The sequence below is a fragment of the Wolffia australiana genome, chromosome 10 (genome assembly GCF_029677425.1).
Source record: "Wolffia australiana isolate 7733 chromosome 10, ASM2967742v1".
In the NCBI taxonomy this organism is placed as follows: Eukaryota; Viridiplantae; Streptophyta; class Magnoliopsida; order Alismatales; family Araceae; genus Wolffia; species Wolffia australiana.
The window spans coordinates 11,040,564-11,062,218 of NC_135844.1; the positions used below are offsets into that span (position 1 = coordinate 11,040,564).

General features: G+C 36.6%; 1 protein-coding gene and 1 pseudogene across 1 annotated transcript; both read right to left on the reverse strand.

Moving 5' to 3' along the window:
• Positions 1-2,831: 2,831 nt before the first annotated feature.
• Positions 2,832-8,166, reverse strand: LOC144708888 (ferric reduction oxidase 2-like). The gene is made up of 8 exons (XM_078582337.1): positions 7,820-8,166; positions 7,269-7,368; positions 6,927-7,187; positions 6,311-6,545; positions 5,880-6,207; positions 5,262-5,502; positions 3,501-4,201; positions 2,832-3,239 (listed from the first exon to the last, which is right to left on the reverse strand). Exons 1-8 carry the CDS (start codon positions 7,986-7,988, stop codon positions 3,100-3,102), a joined length of 2,175 nt encoding a protein of 724 aa, XP_078438463.1. The 5' UTR covers positions 7,989-8,166; the 3' UTR covers positions 2,832-3,099.
• Positions 8,167-14,167: 6,001 nt separating this feature from the next.
• Positions 14,168-14,264, reverse strand: LOC144709014 (small nucleolar RNA R71; annotated as a pseudogene).
• Between the last annotated feature and the right edge of the window lie 7,391 nt (positions 14,265-21,655).

Below are 21,655 nucleotides of genomic sequence, written 5' to 3' on the forward strand. Positions count from 1 at the left end.
TGTAATAACATAGAAATATGGAATTTTCTACATAAACACTATATGATTAGGAGGGTCTGGTAATTTCTCTTTAGAAATCTGAACTCCAGGTATCAGCAACATGAGACCTCTCTAAAAGTTCTGTATCCTGAAACTCTTTTGGTGTTGGATTCTATGCATATGGATTTGGAGATTTTTAACTACCTCCTTGATCTGTCTCTATAGAAAGCATGCACGATACATAAGTTGCTTCTTCCAAATCTGTTCGGGGGAGAACTTTGGAAGTCATTCATACCAAGGATAAGATTACAACAAAATTCAAAATAAGTTGAACGTCCTCTACAGAGAGGATTATGGAAATAATTATCCGCCCACTAAAATTTTATGAATAAAACCTAGGATCATGTTCATTCTCATTCAAAATGTGAGATTACATCACATAATCCAAAATATATTTTATTTTTTGTCCTTAATTTAACATGCACAATTTACACAGCTTGAATCCATATATTTGGGTCATCACATAAACACCTTAACATTTATTTTCAATTGAGACACTATAACTTAACATTCATTACCCATACTCCCTAACCATGGTGTGCTGTTGTATCTGGTAATATTCTCAATGGTTTATTATTACATTTCTGACAGTAACCGTCCCTAAATTTAATCTCAAATTATGAACTTGTCCACTAGCATTGGAGTTTCCTTTAAATCCAATTTTAGACAATGCGTACTACAGTCTCTGTAGGGTCTATCACGTTTATAAATGGGTTTAGTGTATGAACAAAATTTTAGAATCTATCTATTATGACTAATTCCTAGAGTTAGGAAGGCGTGTTTGTAAGTCAGTGATTGAATTCTTGTAAAAAATATTGTCTCGACATGAGTATTTTTATCCAAAATTTTGATTAATTGGTCTAGTTAATTTTCATTAATTTGTCTTAATCTTTCAATTATTTTTGGGCTAAAAAACATGCTTTTTAAAAAATTAATCCATGATGTATCTTGCTACAATAGCTTCATGTACAGCAAGGAACCCAACTGAACTGAAATACCTACAACTGAGTGTAATTTGAATGCCTGATGAATGCCACATTTGAAACATACTCGTTAACTGCAGGGTATGGCTAATATTTATATTTCGTGAAATCGATGAATTTCATCAATGAAGTATTTTTTTTGCTCAACTTGGTTGAACAGTTCTAATAAACGTTCAGCTATATAAGTCCAGATGTCAACATGTATCCCTGTAATGTATATGCATTAACACTTAATCGCGCATCAGTACTAATTAGAATGGCCAATTTTGGCTTCAAATTTAATATTTCGTAACTCATTTGGGAGTCTTGTGCAAATGAAGGGTAATACAAAGTTTAGAAATGTGGCTTTATTTTCTAGAGCAAGAGCTGGAGCTTAGCATCCTATGGCCTAGAAAATCAACCTATCAATTTAGTTAAAGAAACTAAATCGTAGTTCAATTAATATACATGCAGATAAGGTTGCTTGGTAAACATTATTGGGCTTTAAATGTATCATGCAATTTTAATTAGCAAAGACACACATATAAAAATTTTCAATATTGTTGGATATACTCTTATGTTCAGGGATTTTTATGAAAATTTTTGAGGGAACGATGCGAACATTCTATGACCTGAAGATCATTTAGATACTTCTCGAGGCCAGAGAACTGAACGAGTTGAATATACTCATTCAAGGGACCAAGAACTCACTGATTTGATACGTGCTAAGGTATTATAATTTTCTATGTTTTTGGTTGTCAAACATATCTCCGGTTAAGAAGGAACAATATTCTGCTGAGAAATCGAAGTTGGATTGATTCAGTAGAACCCACAAATCCCAGCAGCTATCACATTATTTAATACAAAAAATGTGACCCCCCCATTATGTTTGTAAGTTGACATAAATTCTAAGGGAGCATTCATTATCCTACAAGGGGATACAATTCAACTGGAAAATAAATCTAAATAATAGTATTTACATGTAACCATTAAACTTCAACTGAAAGTAAAACTTTCCATGTTACAAATTAGAAGGACACTTATTGTAACTCAAAGATACATGTAAAATCATATGCCATTCTGTCAAAAATGAATAATTTTCTTCCATTAAAGGGGCACTTTTCTTAGATATTAAAATTTACACTTTAACAAATCTATTTATCATTTTTATTTACCAACATACTACAGTGACTCTAAATTCTTACTTTCATCCGAATTACTGAAATATTAAATTATGTAAAAGAAAAAAACATTCATCATTATTAGAAATCACTGAGTTAAATTATTTTAAAATCTTACTAAATTTAGGATTCTGAAAAAGGAAAAGACAAAGTCTTTGTCCACAGGAATACGCTGGGAAATAACACATCTTTAGGAAAATATCTATGCTTAATGCTCAGTTTGAACTCTGTTATGGATGAATCATCAGTATTCTTACATGCATAAACAAGTTTATAGTCTTTTACGCTACGATTGAATCATTTAGAACACTTTCATTAGCATATAAATGGAGTTTTCTATTTCATATACTCTTTACATACTGACTCGTGGGAACAATATTTTCTACGTCAAATCAACATGAAAGCTCATTGCGTGCATGGTGATTTAGTCTGGCGCGATGTCACTTAAAATGTTTGTGTCTTTTCTCTTTTCAGCCATGTCTCTATACATACAGGCTTCCAACTTTAAGTCTCAATATTCTTAATTTAATAGAGGAATCGGTCTGCGGGTTAGCGGTCTGCGGTTGATGTTAAAAGATTTCCGAGGACTTCTTGGGAAGTCAGATCCCTATTTATGTGTCCTGAAAGAGTTCTGAAAACCCATAAGTGATACGTGCAAATATAATTCGAAAGGTATTCTCTGCGGAAACTGGTGTGCATATAGAGAATGCGATCATTCCAAATTGGCATAACAGTGGATTATCACGAGTAAACCACAAGGAACAAGCGAAACAACCCTCACACGGATAACAAGGGGTGACGAAAGTCGCTCATGTCCCCTCCGGCACGCAAGCAGTAGAAACTATGGACTTTTGAAAGCGACAGAAAATTATTTGGTTGCAGCTTTCTGACCAGAGCTTGATTTTTCTGTGTGAAAATCACCACGTGAAGCTGATGGAATGGAAGTGTAGGTTGTCTGCCAGCCCAGATGAACAAATTCTCGCCACATCACCTCGCAACCCTCGAGGGCCGCTGGCGAGAACTCCACAGTCCCATTTCTCGAACTGGAGCAATATTTCTGCGGACGAGAAAAAAAGCATACAATAGAACACTGAAATCATGAAAAATATTCTCTCTATAATTCCTTTTATATATCCCCGTTTGTAAGATTTTTTTAATAGATCATTAACCAGTAATTTATGTAAGCTGGTTAGAGTCCTGAAATGTGATCAACTCTAGGAGGCAACATAAAGTTAAAAACGCTAATGAGAAAATAAGACGATATCTATCTGCAGACAAGATATGAGAGCCAAGAAACAAGAATCAATGATTGTCTTACTCTGAAGATCAGGCCTTTCCCCGTAGTGCACCGTAGTTGCCCTTTTCAAGACCTCTTGCGGGTGGCTCTCCAGCTCGGCATTACCGAAAGCAGACTTGGGCGAACCCATCGGCGATACCACATCAAAGTTCTCGATCTTCGCCGCCAAAGCCGAAGCGTTCTTCCTCGCCCAGAGGAAGGCAGCGCCGCCGAGGCCAGTGATAGAGACGCACATGAAGATCAAGGCCAAAATAGCCTCAATGGAAGTCGAAAACTCAGCGTCAGACTCCTTCTCTGTGGTGTAGATGTAGTATCGGCCAACGATGCCCAGAAGCAAGAGGAAGAGGACGAACGACGAAGCAATGACCGCGCCCAGCCAAAGCCAGCTATTGGGCCCGAGGATACCCGTGATTGGTCTGTCCGAGCGCAGCGGTTTGAGCGGTAGAGTCTGGACTGTTTTAATACCGACCTTACCGGCCTCCTTCTCTCTTGTGACGTAGGCGTCGATGGTCAGGTCGAGCCGGGAGGCGTCAAGCTTGTCGGTGGAGAGAGGGAGGAGAAGATCGAGCATGGAGAGATCTGCCACCGTCTTGAAGGCGCAGATTAGCCGCACATTGGGAACTGAAACCCCTTTAGTCGCGCTCATGAAAATAAGCTCCTGGATCATAGCAAAGTAGGGCGTGATCCCGCTTCCGCCGCTCACCAGAACCAGGCAATCATGTCTGCGACGTTAACCAGGTAACACCTTTAACTCTGGTGTAAGAGATAGATGGATAGCGACTGATTGATAGCCAGAAAGAGATAAATAGATTAGATAGATAGATAGATAGATCGATAGAAGATAGATAGATAGATAGATAGATAGATAGATAGATAGATAGATAGACAGATAGATAGATAGATAGATAGATAGATAGGTAGGTAGATAGTTAGAGATATAGACCGATAGATGAATAGATAGAGAGAGATAGATAGATACTATATAGAGAGATGTCTCTCTCAATAGATAGATAGACAGAGAGAGAAAGAGAGAGAGAGAGACAGCCAGAGCGATAGAGAAATAGAAAATGCATAGAGATAATTAGCTACTTATAGAGAGAGGGAGATATATATATATATATATATATTGATAGATCTATATCTATCAATCTATATATATAGCTTCATATAGAGAGAGGGATAGATGGATATACATATAGGGAGAGAGAGAGTCTGTGCGTGCGAGAGAGCGAGAGAGAAATAGAGGGAGGGAGAGAGAGATATAGAGAGAGAGAGAAAGAGATAGAGGGAGAGAGAAAGAAATAGAGGGAGAGAGAGAGAGAGAGAGAAATAGAGGGAGAGAGAGAGAGAAATAGAGGGAGGGAGAGAGAGAGAGGGGGAGAGCGAGAGAAAGAGAGGGCGAGAGAGAGAGAGAAAGAGAGGCAGAGAGAGAGAGAGAGAGATAGAGGGAGGGGGAGAGAGAAATAGAGGGAGAGAGAGAGAGAGAGAAATAGAGGCAGAGAGAGAGAGAGAGAGGGAGAGAGAGAGAAATAGAGGGAGAGAGAGAGAGAAATAGAGGGAGAGAGAGAGAGAGAAATAGAGGCAGAGAGAGAGAGAGAGAGAGAAATAGAGAGAGAGAGAGAGAGAGAGAGAGAGAAATAGAGGCAGAGAGAGAGAGAGAGAAATAGAGGGAGAGAGAGAGAGAGAGAGAGAGAGAGAGAGAGAGAGAGAGAGAGAGAGAGAGAGAGAGAGAGAGAGAGAGAGTCTAAAGCTGAAGTGGAAGATACGGGTTTCGGTTAGTACTTGAGAAACTCCGTGGAGAAATCGCCGTAGGGTCCCTCCACGGCTACCTCCAGACGCTGCAGGGAGGGCGAGGATAGGGTCTGATGAAGCTTCTGGGTCCAGCTTCCCTCTTTCTTGATGATCACGCTCAGAGTTTCCGGCTCAAGGTTGCTGCTGGAGCTGATGGTGAATGGGTGCCATTGGAGTTTCGACAAACTCGGGACGCATATAAATACGTAGCTGAGGGGGGTGTATTTAAGCCCTGTCATATATTTTCAAACAAACCATGTTAAATAAGGCGTTATCTTTGAACGAGATACTTGAAGAAGTAGGAAATGCGCTGTGTTAAGTTTAATTTCCTTGACAGGAAAATAATGTATTATTGTATATTTTTGACGACTATCTAAGTCCCAATAGACTGGTTACGTCATTATAATATGGGAGCTAAAATGTCCAACGATGAGGAGACGCAATCGTCATCGTCCCTCATCATCGTCCTTTTGTAAATATAGCACATACAACGAGAGAAGATGAAAAAATCATGATGGACGTCTTCATTCCGCGTTATGGCCATTCAAGCATGTAGATTGTTCAAATTATCATGAATTCTGACTATCAAATTTGTAAAGTGTTTATCACCTTGGGTCTTGGAAAAGTTGAGCTCGACCGTCTCGTTGGGAAGGAGACGGGCGGAGACGACGCGGATCCTCTGCTGTGACTGCAGAAAACGGAGGTAGCGGTCGAGGAGAAAGAGGTAGACTCCCGGGAGAACCAAGAAGAAGAAGGAGATGCCGACGTGCAAGAGAAAGAAGAACATGAACAGCGCGTAGAGTTGGTGAGTGTAGAAGAAGAGCTCGTAGCTCTTTCTCCTAATCGGCCTGAACGTCGTGGCCCAGAGGACTAGCCCAAAGACCATGGCGAGCTCTCCGGCTACGTTAGACACCCCATCCTTTGCCCACTCCACCATCTGCACTACTCGCGATCCTTCAGGATATTAGTTATCTGCAATATTCTTTTCACCCCTCTCTCTCTCTCTCTCTCTATTTTTCTCTCTCTCCAGAGATTTTTACCTCGCACATATCGCCGATGATGGCCCAGTAGATGATGTAGCCCAAGCTGTGGGCTGCAAAGAAGACCAAGGTGATGTGGCCCAGCCACACGTGGTACTTCACGCTGGCTTCTGAGCTCAGGCCGAATAGCGGTAAAATGGAGGAACCCCGAGTTACAGGAAAGAAGAGGAAAGCGCAGCTTAGAGTCCCTACGAATGCCAATCTAAAAGAAGCCGTTCTTAACCTCCGCACATCCCTGCACAGATGAGACAAAGAGTTAAATATAATGGAGTCGCAAACCGATGGAAGACGCATGGATTGATGAATTGACAAATAAATATAGATATCTGTATATGTATATCGAGAGATCGATCAATCGACCGATCGATCGAGAAATAGAGAGAAAGCTTGATTGATTGACTGATAGATGAATAGATAGATGTGTAGATAGATCGATGATATGATAGATACATTGATGAATAGATATCAGATGGTAGATAACCAAATAGATAAATAACTATATGGTAGATAGATAATGCGATTGATATATCGATAGATGAATTTATAGATAGACTGATAGAACGATGGGTAGCATAAATGTGCGAGGAGAGCAGAATGAGGCAAGAAGTTTTCATACATTGAGGGTTGGTCAGCCATACCACCGCCGTGCATTCCGCCATGCATCATCCCACCGTGCATCATTCCCCCACCGGATTTTAGCCGGTCAAAGTTCGTCTTTAAATAAACTGCAAGGGTCCAGACAAGCAATGCGATGAACATGATGAGAAAGGAAAGCTGCATCCAGGAAACGATCCCCAGCGGCCCCGTCCACACAGCGGGCCTTCCACAGATTGCAAGCCGATCGCTTAGTCCGATCATTGGGCGACCTCCTTGATCTCTGGTGAGGATAATAAGTGAGAAGCCGATCGCTGGTATATATATGTTTGATTCTAGTAACGTTTCATGACCTCGAAAATACCTCTGGCTCGTGCTGTGGGATTTTGATTTTAGATGAAGGTATAGACAGCCAAGTAGAGAAATGAACAAGATGGGAAAAGTGTAGATCAAGATGTTCATTCCTGCAGTCGTATCGTATAAATAATCAGGATAAAGATAATGAAGGTAAACGTCTTAAGGAAGAAGAACCTGGTCTTACAATAAATCCATTAGCTATAATAATTGTTCTAGTAGCAATCATAAATCGCATTATTGATAGTACAAAGAGTAATAATTAATGATTACGCTAGAATAATAGTAAGAAGGAGGAAAATAATAATAAGAAGGAGAAGGAAGAACAATAATTATAATAAGAAGGAAGAACGCAAACAATAAGAAGAAGAATAAGGAGGACGAAGAGCAGAAGAATAAGAAGAAGAAGAAGATGGAGGGGAGAAAGACGTAAGGAATGAATCATGTCGAATAGTGATTAGCACAGGGTGAAGAAAGAAGAGGAACAATAATAATATCAACGCTAAAGAAAAAAGCAAAATAAATAAAAATATCCAGTATCTCGCCGGATTCGTTCCCCACCCTGCGAGCGGAAGTATGTAGTCTTATTGAGCTTTCCCTGAAGATTGGGCACCCAAACATTCCTATACGTGTTGGTGGGTCGCATAATCCATATCATCAGCCAACCAGCAAGCACAAACCATGCCAGAAGCTTCATACTCCGACCAAGCATCGTTATCGTCCCAGCCATACCCAGAATATCGTAATGACACAAACGTCGTTTCCTTGTTCTTCCTCTCGTGCTCTCCCGTCCTCCCTGTAGAACTTCTGCGATTACACCGGCAAATATATACGCGTCGGCAAGTCTCTGCAGCCACAACAAATAAGAATATCTTGTCACCTAGTGGTTTATCGTCCCTTTCTATCCACACCATTGTTCCGAAGCAGTCGAGGCTGCATGCCCAGCCTTTGCATGATTAACAAAGATAAATTGCTTGAGGCAATTCGTGGAGAGAGAGACAGAAACAAAATTGTAAACCAAGGGAGGACGTCAAAGGTGTAGTTGCTGTCATGGAACTCGCTTAAAATTGATTTTTCAGTCTCCCTTACAACAGGTAAATGCGGGTTGGAAGAAGGGCTAACCAATGGCTTGGAGAATTAACCCTGTTATCCATGAATTAGGAAGGACCCGTTTCAGATGGGGCATAGCTTGTTCTTGCCTCGTCAAGAGCGTTGACATTAGTAGTTTAATCCAAAGTAGGCCGTCCCAACTCAAGTGCATTAAGGCCGAAAGCGAGTCACGCCCCTGGCTTTGTAGTACGACCACTGCAGTACGAGGGACGTGGAAACTAAACATATAAATATAAGATATTAATGGTTGAATTGATTTATAGAAGTAGCTAGATAGATGAGGACTTGTATTTCCTCTCTTTGGATGGGGCTTCATTTGCTCTCTTGTACCTAGTTGTACTACTGTCTATGTCCCGTAGAATCTATGCGGTCGCTATGAATAAAAAATACGCCGAGGTATTGTCTAAGTTTTGGAAAGCTTAAAATATTGGGGATAGCTCAGCCACAGAATGGGGTAACGCATGAAGTAACACCTGCGGAAATAGACTCGTCCGTATATTTTTAAATTTACCGGAGTAACCATTGATCCTACAGCAGAGTTACGGACGAAAGCTGGAAGACATCTAGACGATGGGGGAGTACATTTGGATTAATGCGTAACTTCATAAAATGTTTTCAAAAACCTAATTTGACATGACCAACATTTCTTGATGGCCTACAGCTATCCTGCGAGAAGCCACTCGTTTTTAAATATTTACATAAGTTGGGCACGTCATGATAGTGAATATCAGCCGCATGCTCTGTTCGACTAGCCATAGTCTCACGTAATAGTTAATCGTTGTACTAATGCAAACGTACAACGCTTCCATCCTCCTGTAATTAGGTACTGGATGAGAATGACTTTAAATGAAGAGGATTGGTATCTATTGTCGTCTGATGCTAATCCAGGAGGAAAAATCAACCTTCGAAATTCTTATGAAATCTTTCCATCGAGGCCAATAAATTATTGTCGAAAGAAATGTGGAGTAAAGCTGTCCTTTCTATTCAAGATTCAACCGCGTTCCATATCTGTTGCGTGCCTTAGTTAAATACCAAGGGTTTTACTTTTCCTCTTAAGCACGGTGTTGTTCTTCAACATTTTCAAATATATTGTTTGATTGTTTGAGCTTTTGAAACAAAATACACGAGAGCCGTGAAGGTCCTATGAACTTTCCATTGAAAAGAGAGGATCAACACAAACATATAAAGCAGAACCTTTCTAATTAAAGAAAAACATACATTGGGGAGTCAAGACTTTCTTACACCTTCTCCAATATCGATATGTTGGGCTTGGGAATAACTATCACTCTTTCACTTTGATATGCAACAAGCACTCCATCAACACGGAAAAAGGAAAATAAACACTTTGTTTCCTTGCGTAAGTCTTCTCTGATAATGACAACGATAATTCCATATTTACAACAAAATCACCTATGTAGGCCTCTTGCTACGTCCAAACTAAGACAGTTCAGAATCCCTTAAAAGTAGAGACTTGGTGACATTCTTAAAGTAGAGACATTTTCAAAATATAATCATCTACCTCCAAAGTCTATATTATGTCCCATTTGTAAGGAACACTGATATAACTGTGACAAAAATATACCGGACTGATATGAGGTATAAAATCATTCAGTGGTTCATATGAATCAACTAAGTGAACTTCTCCAAAGAGCACCCAGTATCTTTCTTTAGCACCGCTACTTTCACTGGTGCAAGATCAACCATACTCGTCACAGGAGCGGGGCTAAAAAATGCTTATATGTCTGAATATTTTGGTGTCATTGAGTATCCTCTAAGTAATAATATTCATCGTCTGTCTAAATACTAGTAACCAACCAATCTAATGTCATTATTATTCACCCAATCGTCGCATATATTTACATACTTGATTCTAAGTATGCACATGTGTTACATCAATATATTCTATCAATTAATATTGAAAAAGATGTGACATGGATGATTTGTCTTCCAGGAACATATGGTTCCAATAATCCCTATTTTGGAAAAAGGATAATCATCCTTGGATATCAAACTTTTTGCACTCTATAGTTGCTATATGCTTTGGGCTATTAGCTTTTTCGATTCATTTACTATATATTGAGTCAATGAAACTCTTCCATTATGATTTTTACTTTAGACATAATACCTAATCAGGTAAATTGCCTCAGAAAGTTATATTACTTTAGATGACACTATCTGCCTTTCTCATGTTGTATAACACAATTGTAGTTACTCAACAACAGAATATGTATAGAAATTTACGGAACACATTAAAAGGGTGTGATGAATTTTTTCCACCCTAATGGCTCTTAAAGAGCATTAATTAAAAAAATATAATCAGCTTTTTCTGTCAAGTCTGTAGTGGTACTCCTCTTGGAAGCTTTTGCTGTCAAATCTAAAGTGGTACTCCTCTTGGAACTCTTCTAAGACAATACGTCTCCATTTAGCGTGAACATTAATCTACATTTGGATCCCCTAAGATCCAGGTCTAAAAAAAATGGTATTTATTTAATCATTAGCCTTTAGACCCTATCATCTATGAATCAGAAATAAATCCTTAACCATTATGTCCTGGACTATCTAGTGTTCATCTCATGCTCGGCTTGAATCTGCTCCTGATACTTGGAGTCAATGTTACACCAGTCCTTGTTCATAGCATTGTGATGAGGATGGATGTAATAACATAGAAATATGGAATTTTCTACATAAACACTATATGATTAGGAGGGTCTGGTAATTTCTCTTTAGAAATCTGAACTCCAGGTATCAGCAACATGAGACCTCTCTAAAAGTTCTGTATCCTGAAACTCTTTTGGTGTTGGATTCTATGCATATGGATTTGGAGATTTTTAACTACCTCCTTGATCTGTCTCTATAGAAAGCATGCACGATACATAAGTTGCTTCTTCCAAATCTGTTCGGGGGAGAACTTTGGAAGTCATTCATACCAAGGATAAGATTACAACAAAATTCAAAATAAGTTGAACGTCCTCTACAGAGAGGATTATGGAAATAATTATCCGCCCACTAAAATTTTATGAATAAAACCTAGGATCATGTTCATTCTCATTCAAAATGTGAGATTACATCACATAATCCAAAATATATTTTATTTTTTGTCCTTAATTTAACATGCACAATTTACACAGCTTGAATCCATACATTTGGGTCATCACATAAATGATAACTTGCAAATTAACATGATTAATTAATGAATTTTATATTATATTTATGTGTTTTAATGACTATATTTCCATGTTATCATATTAAAATAAAGATAGATCATTTAACCTTTCATTTTATTATTAATTCTGATTTTTTATCGTTTTTATGGAATTTAACTTCATTTCAGTGAAGAAATATTTTTTACAGGGTTTTAAATACTTGGCTAAAGGTTTGTAAGTGTTTCCATGATTTTTATGGAATTTTCCATATTTTTATATAATTTTTTGACCATTATATAGCCAAGAAATGATTTTTACATATTTAAATAACACATATATTATTTATTTGGCATTTATAATATATTTAAATATTTACTAAGGAGTATCACGTCATTCGCCCGGGCGAATAAATGGATATATTTATTTAAATAAGAATAAAGAGAGAGAGAGAATGAGTGGTTATTATTATATAATCAATAGAGAGAGAGAGAAGAATAGTCAACATAAGCGGCTATGATTTAAAATATATAAAAGAGAGAAGAGAGAGAGAAGAATAGTCAACATAAGTGGCTATGATGTAAAATATTTAAAGAGAGAAGAGAGAGAAGAATAGCGGCTTATGATTTAAAATAAAAGAGAGAAGAATGGTCAAAGATTACGGCTAAGAGAATAAAAAATATATATTTTTTTAAAAAGACCTTTGTCCTTTTCTTTTGTTTTTATTATTTCAGGGTGACGTGGAGAATTCCTAGCCGTTCAAATGACGAAATCACTTGCCAATGATTGCGGGCGGACGACGCGCACAGCAACGTGTCAGGGCGTGATCCGAGAAAGCGGAAAATGAGAAATAATCATGCTAGCCAATCAAAACGCGCCATTTCCAAGCTTATTGGAGGAGAGATAAATAAATCCAAGGGCTCAGATTTTTCTCACTAAAACCTTGATATCTTGAGATCTACACGTCTGATTGGCCTGAAATTTTGAGGGTAGGTTCGTCTTTTCCCTCTACAATCCAGGACGGTTGGATCTTTAAATGGAGGTCTGGAAAAGGGCGAAAATCACTTTTTGGAGTCTCTCCCCAAGCAATTGGCCAGGAAGGACACAGGAGGCATTCTGGAAGTCGTCAGATCTGGATCTCTTTATCAAATTTGTAAGTTTCTGAATTGTATTTGATCATCTTCTAGAACGATTCGAAAACGCCTTGGCATGGGCGAAATGTACATGCCCTAGATTCATGTTTTGAATGCATCAGCACTTCTTTTTGATTTGGATTCGAGATCTGACTTTTGATAATTAATTCTTAATCATTTTAGGACATTTCTGCTTCATTACATTTTTAATTTAGGGTCGAAATTGGGGCGTTCCCCAATTTCTTCACTTTCCCTCTCTAGGTTAATTTGATTTGTTTCTCTCTCTAGATTTCGGTTTTTATTATTTAGGAATTTAATTTAATATATAAAAAACCCAAAAATAAAATTTGAACCGAAAATTCATCCATTTTGAACTCCAATTCAAAAATCACTTTCTTGATTATTAAATTCCCAATTTTAATTCTGAAAATTATTATAAATTTTATTAAATTGGGAAATTAATAATTTATATATTTATGAGCTTAAAATAATAATAATGTTCTTATCTGGAATTATCTGACCGAAATCAAAATTAAGTTTTACTTAATTTTGATTATTTTAAGAATATTATTTAATATTAATTGAATTAAATATTGCAAAATTCAAAATTACTTGACTTGATTCATAAAAATTGTTTGAAAATTCTGAATTGTTGCCTCCTTGCGGATCGACCCCTTGCTTGCTCTATATTCTTATTTAGCCATTAAGGGAATTATAAATTTATTGCATAAGTCTAAAAGCGCAACGACCACGTAATTTTCGTGATTTTTCGACTTATCAATTGGCGCGCTGCCGGGGATGCAGTTTGAATTTTTAAATTATTCTGTGTGGATTCATTACTCTTTATTTTTATATTAAGTCTTGGATTGAGCTGAATTTTGCAATTATTTTGTGAATTTTGATGAAATAGTGAAATTGAAAAAAAAAATTCATCATTGCATAATTAATTTTTCTTGTTCATCAAAACTGATTATTTTTTATATTGATGTGTTTAACATTGCATGTTCGGTAGGAGATCTTTAAAACCTCATCTCGTGAATCTTGAAACAGTTAGTAGAACTCCTAGTTTTGATTGTATTTTTGAAAGCTCCGAAGGTGAAAATCAGCATTTTGTGACTTAATGGAGAATAATCAAAATTTTGGGGTTGAACAGGGTGTTAGAAGAATGAGGTTGAGAGAATTTTCTGACCCTATAGAGAGTGAAACCTACACTAAAATATCTGCTCCTTTACCAGAAAATGTTAATTTTAGAATTGACCCGAATATGATTAATCAATTGCCTACATTTTATGGAAGATTTAATGAGGAGCCTTATGAGTTTTTGGAAGAGTATAACCAGATTTGTTCTGCTTATAGTTATGCAGGTGTTCCTCAGGAAATTCTCAAACTAAGGTTATTTCAGTTTGCTTTGAAAGATAGGGCAAAAGATTGGTTTAAAGGGGTAGGTCAAGAATTTCAATCTTGGAGTGAAATGCAAGCTTGCTTTTTAAAGAGATTCTTTTCTTATGGAAAGACATCTTCAATTAAGAAACATATAAGAGATTTTTGTCAAGGAACTGACACTCTAGGAGAAGCATGGGAGAGATTCATGTCACTCACTAGGAAGTGCCCACATCATGGCATACCATCTCATGAATTGGTTGAAATTTTTTATGGTGGATTGAATGATCAAGAAAGGCATCTAGTGGATATATCTAGTGGAGTAATGTTCCTTGATACCCATGCAGATGAATCCATGAAATTGATGGAAAAATTAGTAGAAGATTGGACATACCGTCAAAGTTTTTCGTACACTAACCGAAGTGCAGGTCCCAAGCGTGGATGAATCATTGACGTCAAGGCAGTTGAACCGGAGATCAAGATTGATAAGCTAGAAAGAGAAATGAGCAATATTGGTAAAACAGTTAAAGATATGAGCAATGATATTAAATCTTTTTTGCAGGAGTCTAAAGGAAAGGCGAATGCAAACGAGGGCAACAATTCCACTAATAACCCTTGTTGTTTTTGTTCTAGTGAAGAACATTCTGATGAGGCTTGTCCTATGGTTGAACAGGTTAATGTATTTGGGAGACAAGATGCAGGTCAAAACCAATGGAATGCACGACCTAATCAAAATTGGAGCAAAGGAGGAAACAACAATTTCGCCTCAAAGCAATTCGCCCCGCAACCATATCAGCAAAATTTTCAAAATTTTTCTAAGCCCTTTTACTCTAGTGCTAACAACAATAATGACAACACTAACTCTACTTTAATGGATTTTATCAGGGAAATGCAGGAAGAGAGAAAAAGCATGCATGAGGAAAGGAAGATGTTGATGCAAACTTTAGAAGAGCACAAGAAGGAAATTGAGATGCTCAAGCGAGGACAAGGGATTCAAGCACAACAACCTGCTCTCAGGATGAAAGGTAAATCAGAAGAAATCCTTCTAAGAGAAGGACATCCAGGTCAACTCCCTACCCAACCTAACATAAATCCTAGAAATATCATGTTGTGTGTAGATAGAAATTTAGAATCATCATATTGTGTGTCTTCCGAAATTTTAAATGAATCTTGCATTGGTGAAAATAATAATGTTGCATCATGTCATGATTTTACAAATAATATTTTACATGGCTTTGAAGAAGATATGATTAATGATGAACATGTGAGTGTGATTTCAAAATTACGAAGTGGGAAGGTTTTGTTAGATACTCATAAAAAAAATGTAGGATTGTCGGAGCATCAAGATAAAGAAAATAGAGAGATGGAAAATGATCAACAAGATAAGGGTGGCCAGGATGAGGAAAGGCATCCACGAATGGCAGACCCTAATCCAATTGATTATAGACCACCCATTCCATTTCCTAGTGCTTTAAATATATCCAAGCAAAAACCTGAAAATTCTCATTTGCTTGAAATATTTAAAAATGCAACCATCACTATTCCACTGACTGAGGCAATACAAAATATTCCTTCTTATGCAAAATATGTGAAGGAACTATGTACACCTTCTAGAAAGTAGAAAAGGGTACAACTTTATGAAAATATCAGTTCAATTTTATTGAATGATATTCCTAGGAAAAGAAGAGATCCGGGTGCTCCTCTCATTAAATGTGAAATAAGAGGCATGGTTTTTAGTAAATCACTTCTTGATTCAGGAGCTAGTGTAAACATAATGCCTAAAGCTTTGTATGATAAATTTAAATTTGGTGAGCTTGAACCTATTTTTCTTGAATTACAATTAGCCGATGGTTCAATTAGGCAACCTTATGGAAAATTAGAAGATGTCATAGTAAAAGTGGAGAATTGTAAATTTCCTGTTGATTTCATAGTTGCAGATATGAAAATAACAGGAAATTTGAGCCATGCCCCTATCATTTTAGGTCGACCATTCCTAGCTACGGCGAAAGCCACAACGGATTGGGATAAGGGTACAGTGGAACTTAAAGTAGGAGATGAAAAAATTGAACTATCTATCTCCAAATTAATGAAATACCCTAAAGACACAAGTGAAGATGTTTGCTTTCTAGGGTTGGTAGAAGAAGATGATTTTGATTTTGATCCATGCTCTTATGATTTATTTTCTTGTGAATCTAATGAATGTTTGAATGAAAAATCTTCCATACCAACAAATATTTCTTTGCATTCTGAAATTGAACTTAAGCCTTTACCATCATCTCTGAAATATGCTTATTTAGGACCATGCAAGTCTTTTCCAGTAATCATATCATCATTGTTATCATCTGAACAAGAATTAGAGCTTTTGAATGTCTTTATGTACTTATAAATCTGCTATAGGATGGACAATTGATGACATTAAAGGCATCAGTCCAAATATTTGTGAGCACAGAATTTTTCTAGAAGAAAATTCTAGGGCAACAAGGCAACCCAAAGCGACTTAACCCGCACATGTTGGAGGTTGTTAAAGGAAATCATGAAATGGCTAAAAGCTGATTTTATTTATGCCATTTCAGATAGCCCATGGGTAAGTCCTATTCATGTAGTACCTAAGAAAACAGGAATAACAGTGACTAAAGATGAAAATGGTAATGAGGTACAAACTCGAGTAGCTTCTAGTTGGAGAGTATGCATTGATTATAGGAAGCTTAATTCTGTGACTAAGAAAGATCATTATCCATTACCATTTATTGATCAGATTCTTGAAAGACTTTCAGGTCAAAATTTTTATTGTTTTTTAGATGGATATTCAGGTTATAATCAAATTGAAATTAACAAAAGTGATCAAGAGAAAACAACATTTACATGTCCAGTAGGTACTTTTGCATTTAAAAGAATGCCTTTTGGGTTATGTAATGCTCCAGCTACTTTTCAAAGGTGTATGACTGCCATGTTTTCTGAATTAGTAGGGGATTGCTTGGAAATTTTTATGGATGATTTTTCAGTGTTTGGTTCCTCATTCGATATTTGTCTATCTAATTTAACTAAGGTTTTGTAGATATGTGTACAGAACAATCTGGTTCTAAGTTGGGAGAAATCCCACTTTATGGTGGAGGAGGGAATTGTCCTAGGCCACCATATCAGAAAGGATGGTCTAAGGGTGGACAGGGCCAAAGTCGAGGTTATCAAGAACCTCCCCCTGCCCACAACCCTAAAGCAACTTAGGGGATTTCTAGGGCATGCTGGCTTCTACAGAAGATTTATAAAAGATTTTGCTAAAATTTCTAAACCCTTAACTAATTTACTTTCTAAAGATACACTATTTGTTTTTGATGAAAATGCTAAAGCATCCTTTTTGCAGATTAAAGAAGCTCTAATTCAAGCACCTATTTTGCAAGCTCCAGATTGGGGTAAGCCTTTTGAAATTATGTGTGATGCTTCTGACAATGCAGTGGGAGCAATTTTAGGACAAAGAGTGGATAAGAAGCCAGTTGCCATCTACTATGCAAGCAAGACTCTAGGAGGAGCACAAGTAAATTACTCAACTACTGAAAAAGAATTGCTTGCTATTATTTTTGCCCTAGAAAAATTTCGTTCTTATCTTTTAGGTAGTAAAATAATTGTGTTTTCAGATCATGCAGCTTTAAAGTTTTTACTGAATAAAAAAGAAACCAAACCTAGATTAATTCGGTGGATTTTACTTTTGCAAGAATTTGATTTGGAAATAAAAGATAAACGAGGGATAGATAATACTGTTGCAGATCATCTTTCTAGATTATCTACAGAATTATCTATTCCTATTCATGATGGTTTTCCCGACGAATATATTTTAAAAATTCAAAGTAAAAGGCTTCCATGGTACGCTCATATTGTGAATTTTCTTGTCACAGGATTAATACCTAATGATTGGGATATGAATGATAGAAAGAAATTTTATAAAGATATTAATTACTATTATTATGATGAACCTGAGCTTTTTAAATTAGGTGTTGATCATGTGTTTAGAAGGTGTGTACCGGAGGAAGAACAATGGAGCATTTTAGATGCTTGCCATTCTTCTTTATGTGCTGGACATTATGCTCCTAAATTGACTGCATTTAAAGTTTTAAACTGTGGATTTTTCTGGCCAACTCTATTTTCTGATGCTTTTAAGTTTTTCTCTAGTTGTTTAAAATGTCAAGCAGCGCTGAATATCAAAAAGAATGATAGAATGCCACTACAGCCTATCATTGAAGTAGAAATATTTGACCTATGGGGGATTGATTTTATGGGACCATTTCCTAATTCAGATGGGCATGAGTACATCTTAATGGGAGTGGATTATCTTTCCAGATGGGTTGAGGCAATCCCCACTAGGTCAAATGATCATAAAGTAGTGCTTAAATTCATTCAACAACATATATTTTGCAGGTTTGGTTGTCCTAGAGCAATCATAAGTGATGGAGGAAGCCATTTTAATAATTCTCAATTCAGGACCATGCTTAAAAAATATGGGGTTCAACATAGAATCACTACCCCATATCATCCACAAGCAAATGGTCAGATTGAGAATTCAAATAGGGAGATTAAAAAGATTATAAAGAAGATCATTAGGCCTGATGGAAAAGATTGGTCTAGCAGATTATATGATGCTCTATGGGCTTATAGAACTGCTTACAAAACACCTTTAGGGATGTCTCCTTACAGGGTTGTTTTTGGTAAAGCATGTCATCTTCCGGTTGAAATAGAACATAGAGCTTATTGGGCTATTAAGAAAATTAATCTCTCTTTAGATGCAGCGGGAAAACAGCGTTTATTGCAGATGCATGAACTCCAGGAGCTAAGGAATGAAGCTTACGAAAATTCAAGAATCTATAAAGCCAGGATGAAGCACTTCCACGACAAGAATATTAACCGTAAGCATTTTCAGAAACAACAAAAGGTTTGGCTTTATAATTCAAGGTTGAAAATTTTTCCAGGAAAATTAAAATCAAGATGGGATGGGCCATTTACAATTTCTGACATATATGATAATGGAGCTGTTTTGATTTTTGATCCTAAGAAAGGGAAGGAGTTCACAGTTAATGGTATGCGACTTAAGCCATATGTGGAAGCAGAAGATATATCGCAACCTACGGCAACAATAACGCTAAATCCGATCGAAACCACCATACAGGAAGCATAAATCTAGGATTTTGATTTCACTACTTTTCTCTTTTTATTATTGAATTTTGATTTTGCAAATAAAGGGGAATTAACCTAATTCCCTAGCTCGTAATTTTTCTTTGATTTTGTTTTCAGTTTATAGCTTTTCCAGAATAAAGAAGATGATCAAGTACAATTCAGAAACAACACGAGATGTCGACTCATCATTAGTAAGTCCTTCAAAGATCACGCCAAGCAGGTTTGCAATTCTGAACTTCTGAATTTCAATTTTGATCTTTTTCCCATGCATTGAGGACATTGCATAATTTAGTGGGGGGGAGAGAACATTTCATGTGTTTACATTGCATAATGCAAACCTTTACTTTTCTTTATGTCATATAAATTCCATGTATAAATGAAACCCACCTTTAGGAGATATTCTTCATCCATGAATTCGAATTACATGTGTAGGGAAGTTTGGCTTTATATAGCGGATCATGATCATGCAAAGATGGGACAAACTTTGATTTTGGATGATATGAGAGTTGATTTCCAAATGGCTAGGTTATCTAGTGGGTGTGTAGGGGATAGGAAAATCAAAGGATTGAAGCACTATGGTTCAATATGCTAGACAGTTGAGTGAATTGAGGACCCCCATCGCGCCACCAATAATGAGCCGATCCTACTTGATTGTTTTCATTCTTCCATTGAGTCAATCTTACTGTAGGCTGGAAGATAGGCATTTCTCCAAGTCCTTAAGCACAGAACTCCCTTTTCTTGATCTACCTTATGCCATTTGCCATACCATTCTACTTATCATTGAGTATCCTTTAAGTACTAATATTCATCATGTCTGTCTAAATACTAGTAACCAACCAATCTAATGTCATTATTATTCACCCAATCGTCGCATATATTTACATACTTGATTCTAAGTATGCACATGTGTTACATCAATATATTCTATCAATTAATATTGAAAAAGATGTGACATGGATGATTTGTCTTCCAGGGAACATATGGTTCCAATAATCCCTATTTTGGAAAAAGGATAATCATCCTTGGATATCAAACTTTTTGCACTCTATAGTTGCTATATGCTTTGGGCTATTAGCTTTTTCGATTCATTTACTATATATTCAGTCAATGAAACTCTTCCATTATGAATTTTACTTTAGACATAATACCCCTAATCAGGTAAATTGCCTCAGAAAGTTATATTACTTTAGATGACACTATCTGCCTTTCTCATGTTGTATAACACAATTGTAGTTACTCAACAACAGAATATGTATAGAAATTTACGGAACACATTAAAAGGGTGTGATGAATTTTTTCCACCCAAATGGCTCTTAAAGAGCATTAATTAAAAAAATATAATCAGCTTTTGCTGTCAAGTCTGTAGTGGTACTCCTCTTGGAAGCTTTTGCTGTCAAATCTAAAGTGGTACTCCTCTTGGAACTCTTCTAAGACAATACGTCTCCATTTAGCGTGAACATTAATCTACATTTGGATCCCCTAAGATCCAGGTCTAAAAAAAATGGTATTTATTTAATCATTAGCCTTTAGACCCTATCATCTATGAATCAGAAATAAATCCTTAACCATTATGTCCTGGACTATCTAGTGTTCATCTCATGCTCGGCTTGAATCTGCTCCTGATACTTGGAGTCAATGTTACACCAGTCCTTGTTCATAGCACTGTGATGAGGATGGATCTAATAACATAGAAATATGGAATTTTCTACATAAACACTATATGATCAGGAGGGTATGGTAATTTCTCTTTAGAAATCTGAACTCCAGGTATCGGCAACATGAGACCTCTCTAAAAGTTCTGTATCCTGAAACTCTTTTGGTGTTGGATTCTATGCATATGGATTTGGAGATTTTTAACTACCTCCTTGATCTGTCTCTATAGAAAGCATGCACGATACATAAGTTGCTTCTTCCAAATCTGTTCGGGGGAGAACTTTGGAAGTCATTCATACCAAGGATAAGATTACAACAAAATTCAAAATAAGTTGAACGTCCTCTACAGAGAGGATTATGGAAATAATTATCCGCCCACTAAAATTTTATGAATAAAACCTAGGATCATGTTCATTCTCATTCAAAATGTGAGATTACATCACATAATCCAAAATATATTTTATTTTTTGTCCTTAATTTAACATGCACAATTTACACAGCTTGAATCCATATATTTGGGTCATCACATAAACAACTTAACATTTATTTTCAATTGAGAAACTATAACTTAACATTCATTACCCATACTCCATAACCATGGTGTGCTGTTGTATCTGGTAATATTCTAAATGGTTTATTATTACATTTCTGACAGTAACCGTCGTCCCTAAATTTAATCTCGAAATGATGAACTTGTCCACTAGCATTGGAGTTTCCTTTAAATCCAATTTTAGACAATGCGTACCACAGTCTCTGTAGGGTCTATCACGTTTATAAATGGGTTTAGTGTATGAACAAAATTTTAGAATCTATCTATTATG

Coding starts and splice junctions, on each gene's coding strand:
- LOC144708888 (XM_078582337.1), bottom strand. CDS start 7,988: ATGGCTGGGACGATAACGATGCTTGGTCGGAGTATGAAGCTTCTGGCA. Junction 6,546..6,926: donor ATGGCTGACCAACCCTCAAT/GTATGAAAACTT, acceptor TCATCTGTGCAG/GGATGTGCGGAGGTTAAGAA. Junction 6,208..6,310: donor TCATCGGCGATATGTGCGAG/GTAAAAATCTCT, acceptor CGAGTAGTGCAG/ATGGTGGAGTGGGCAAAGGA.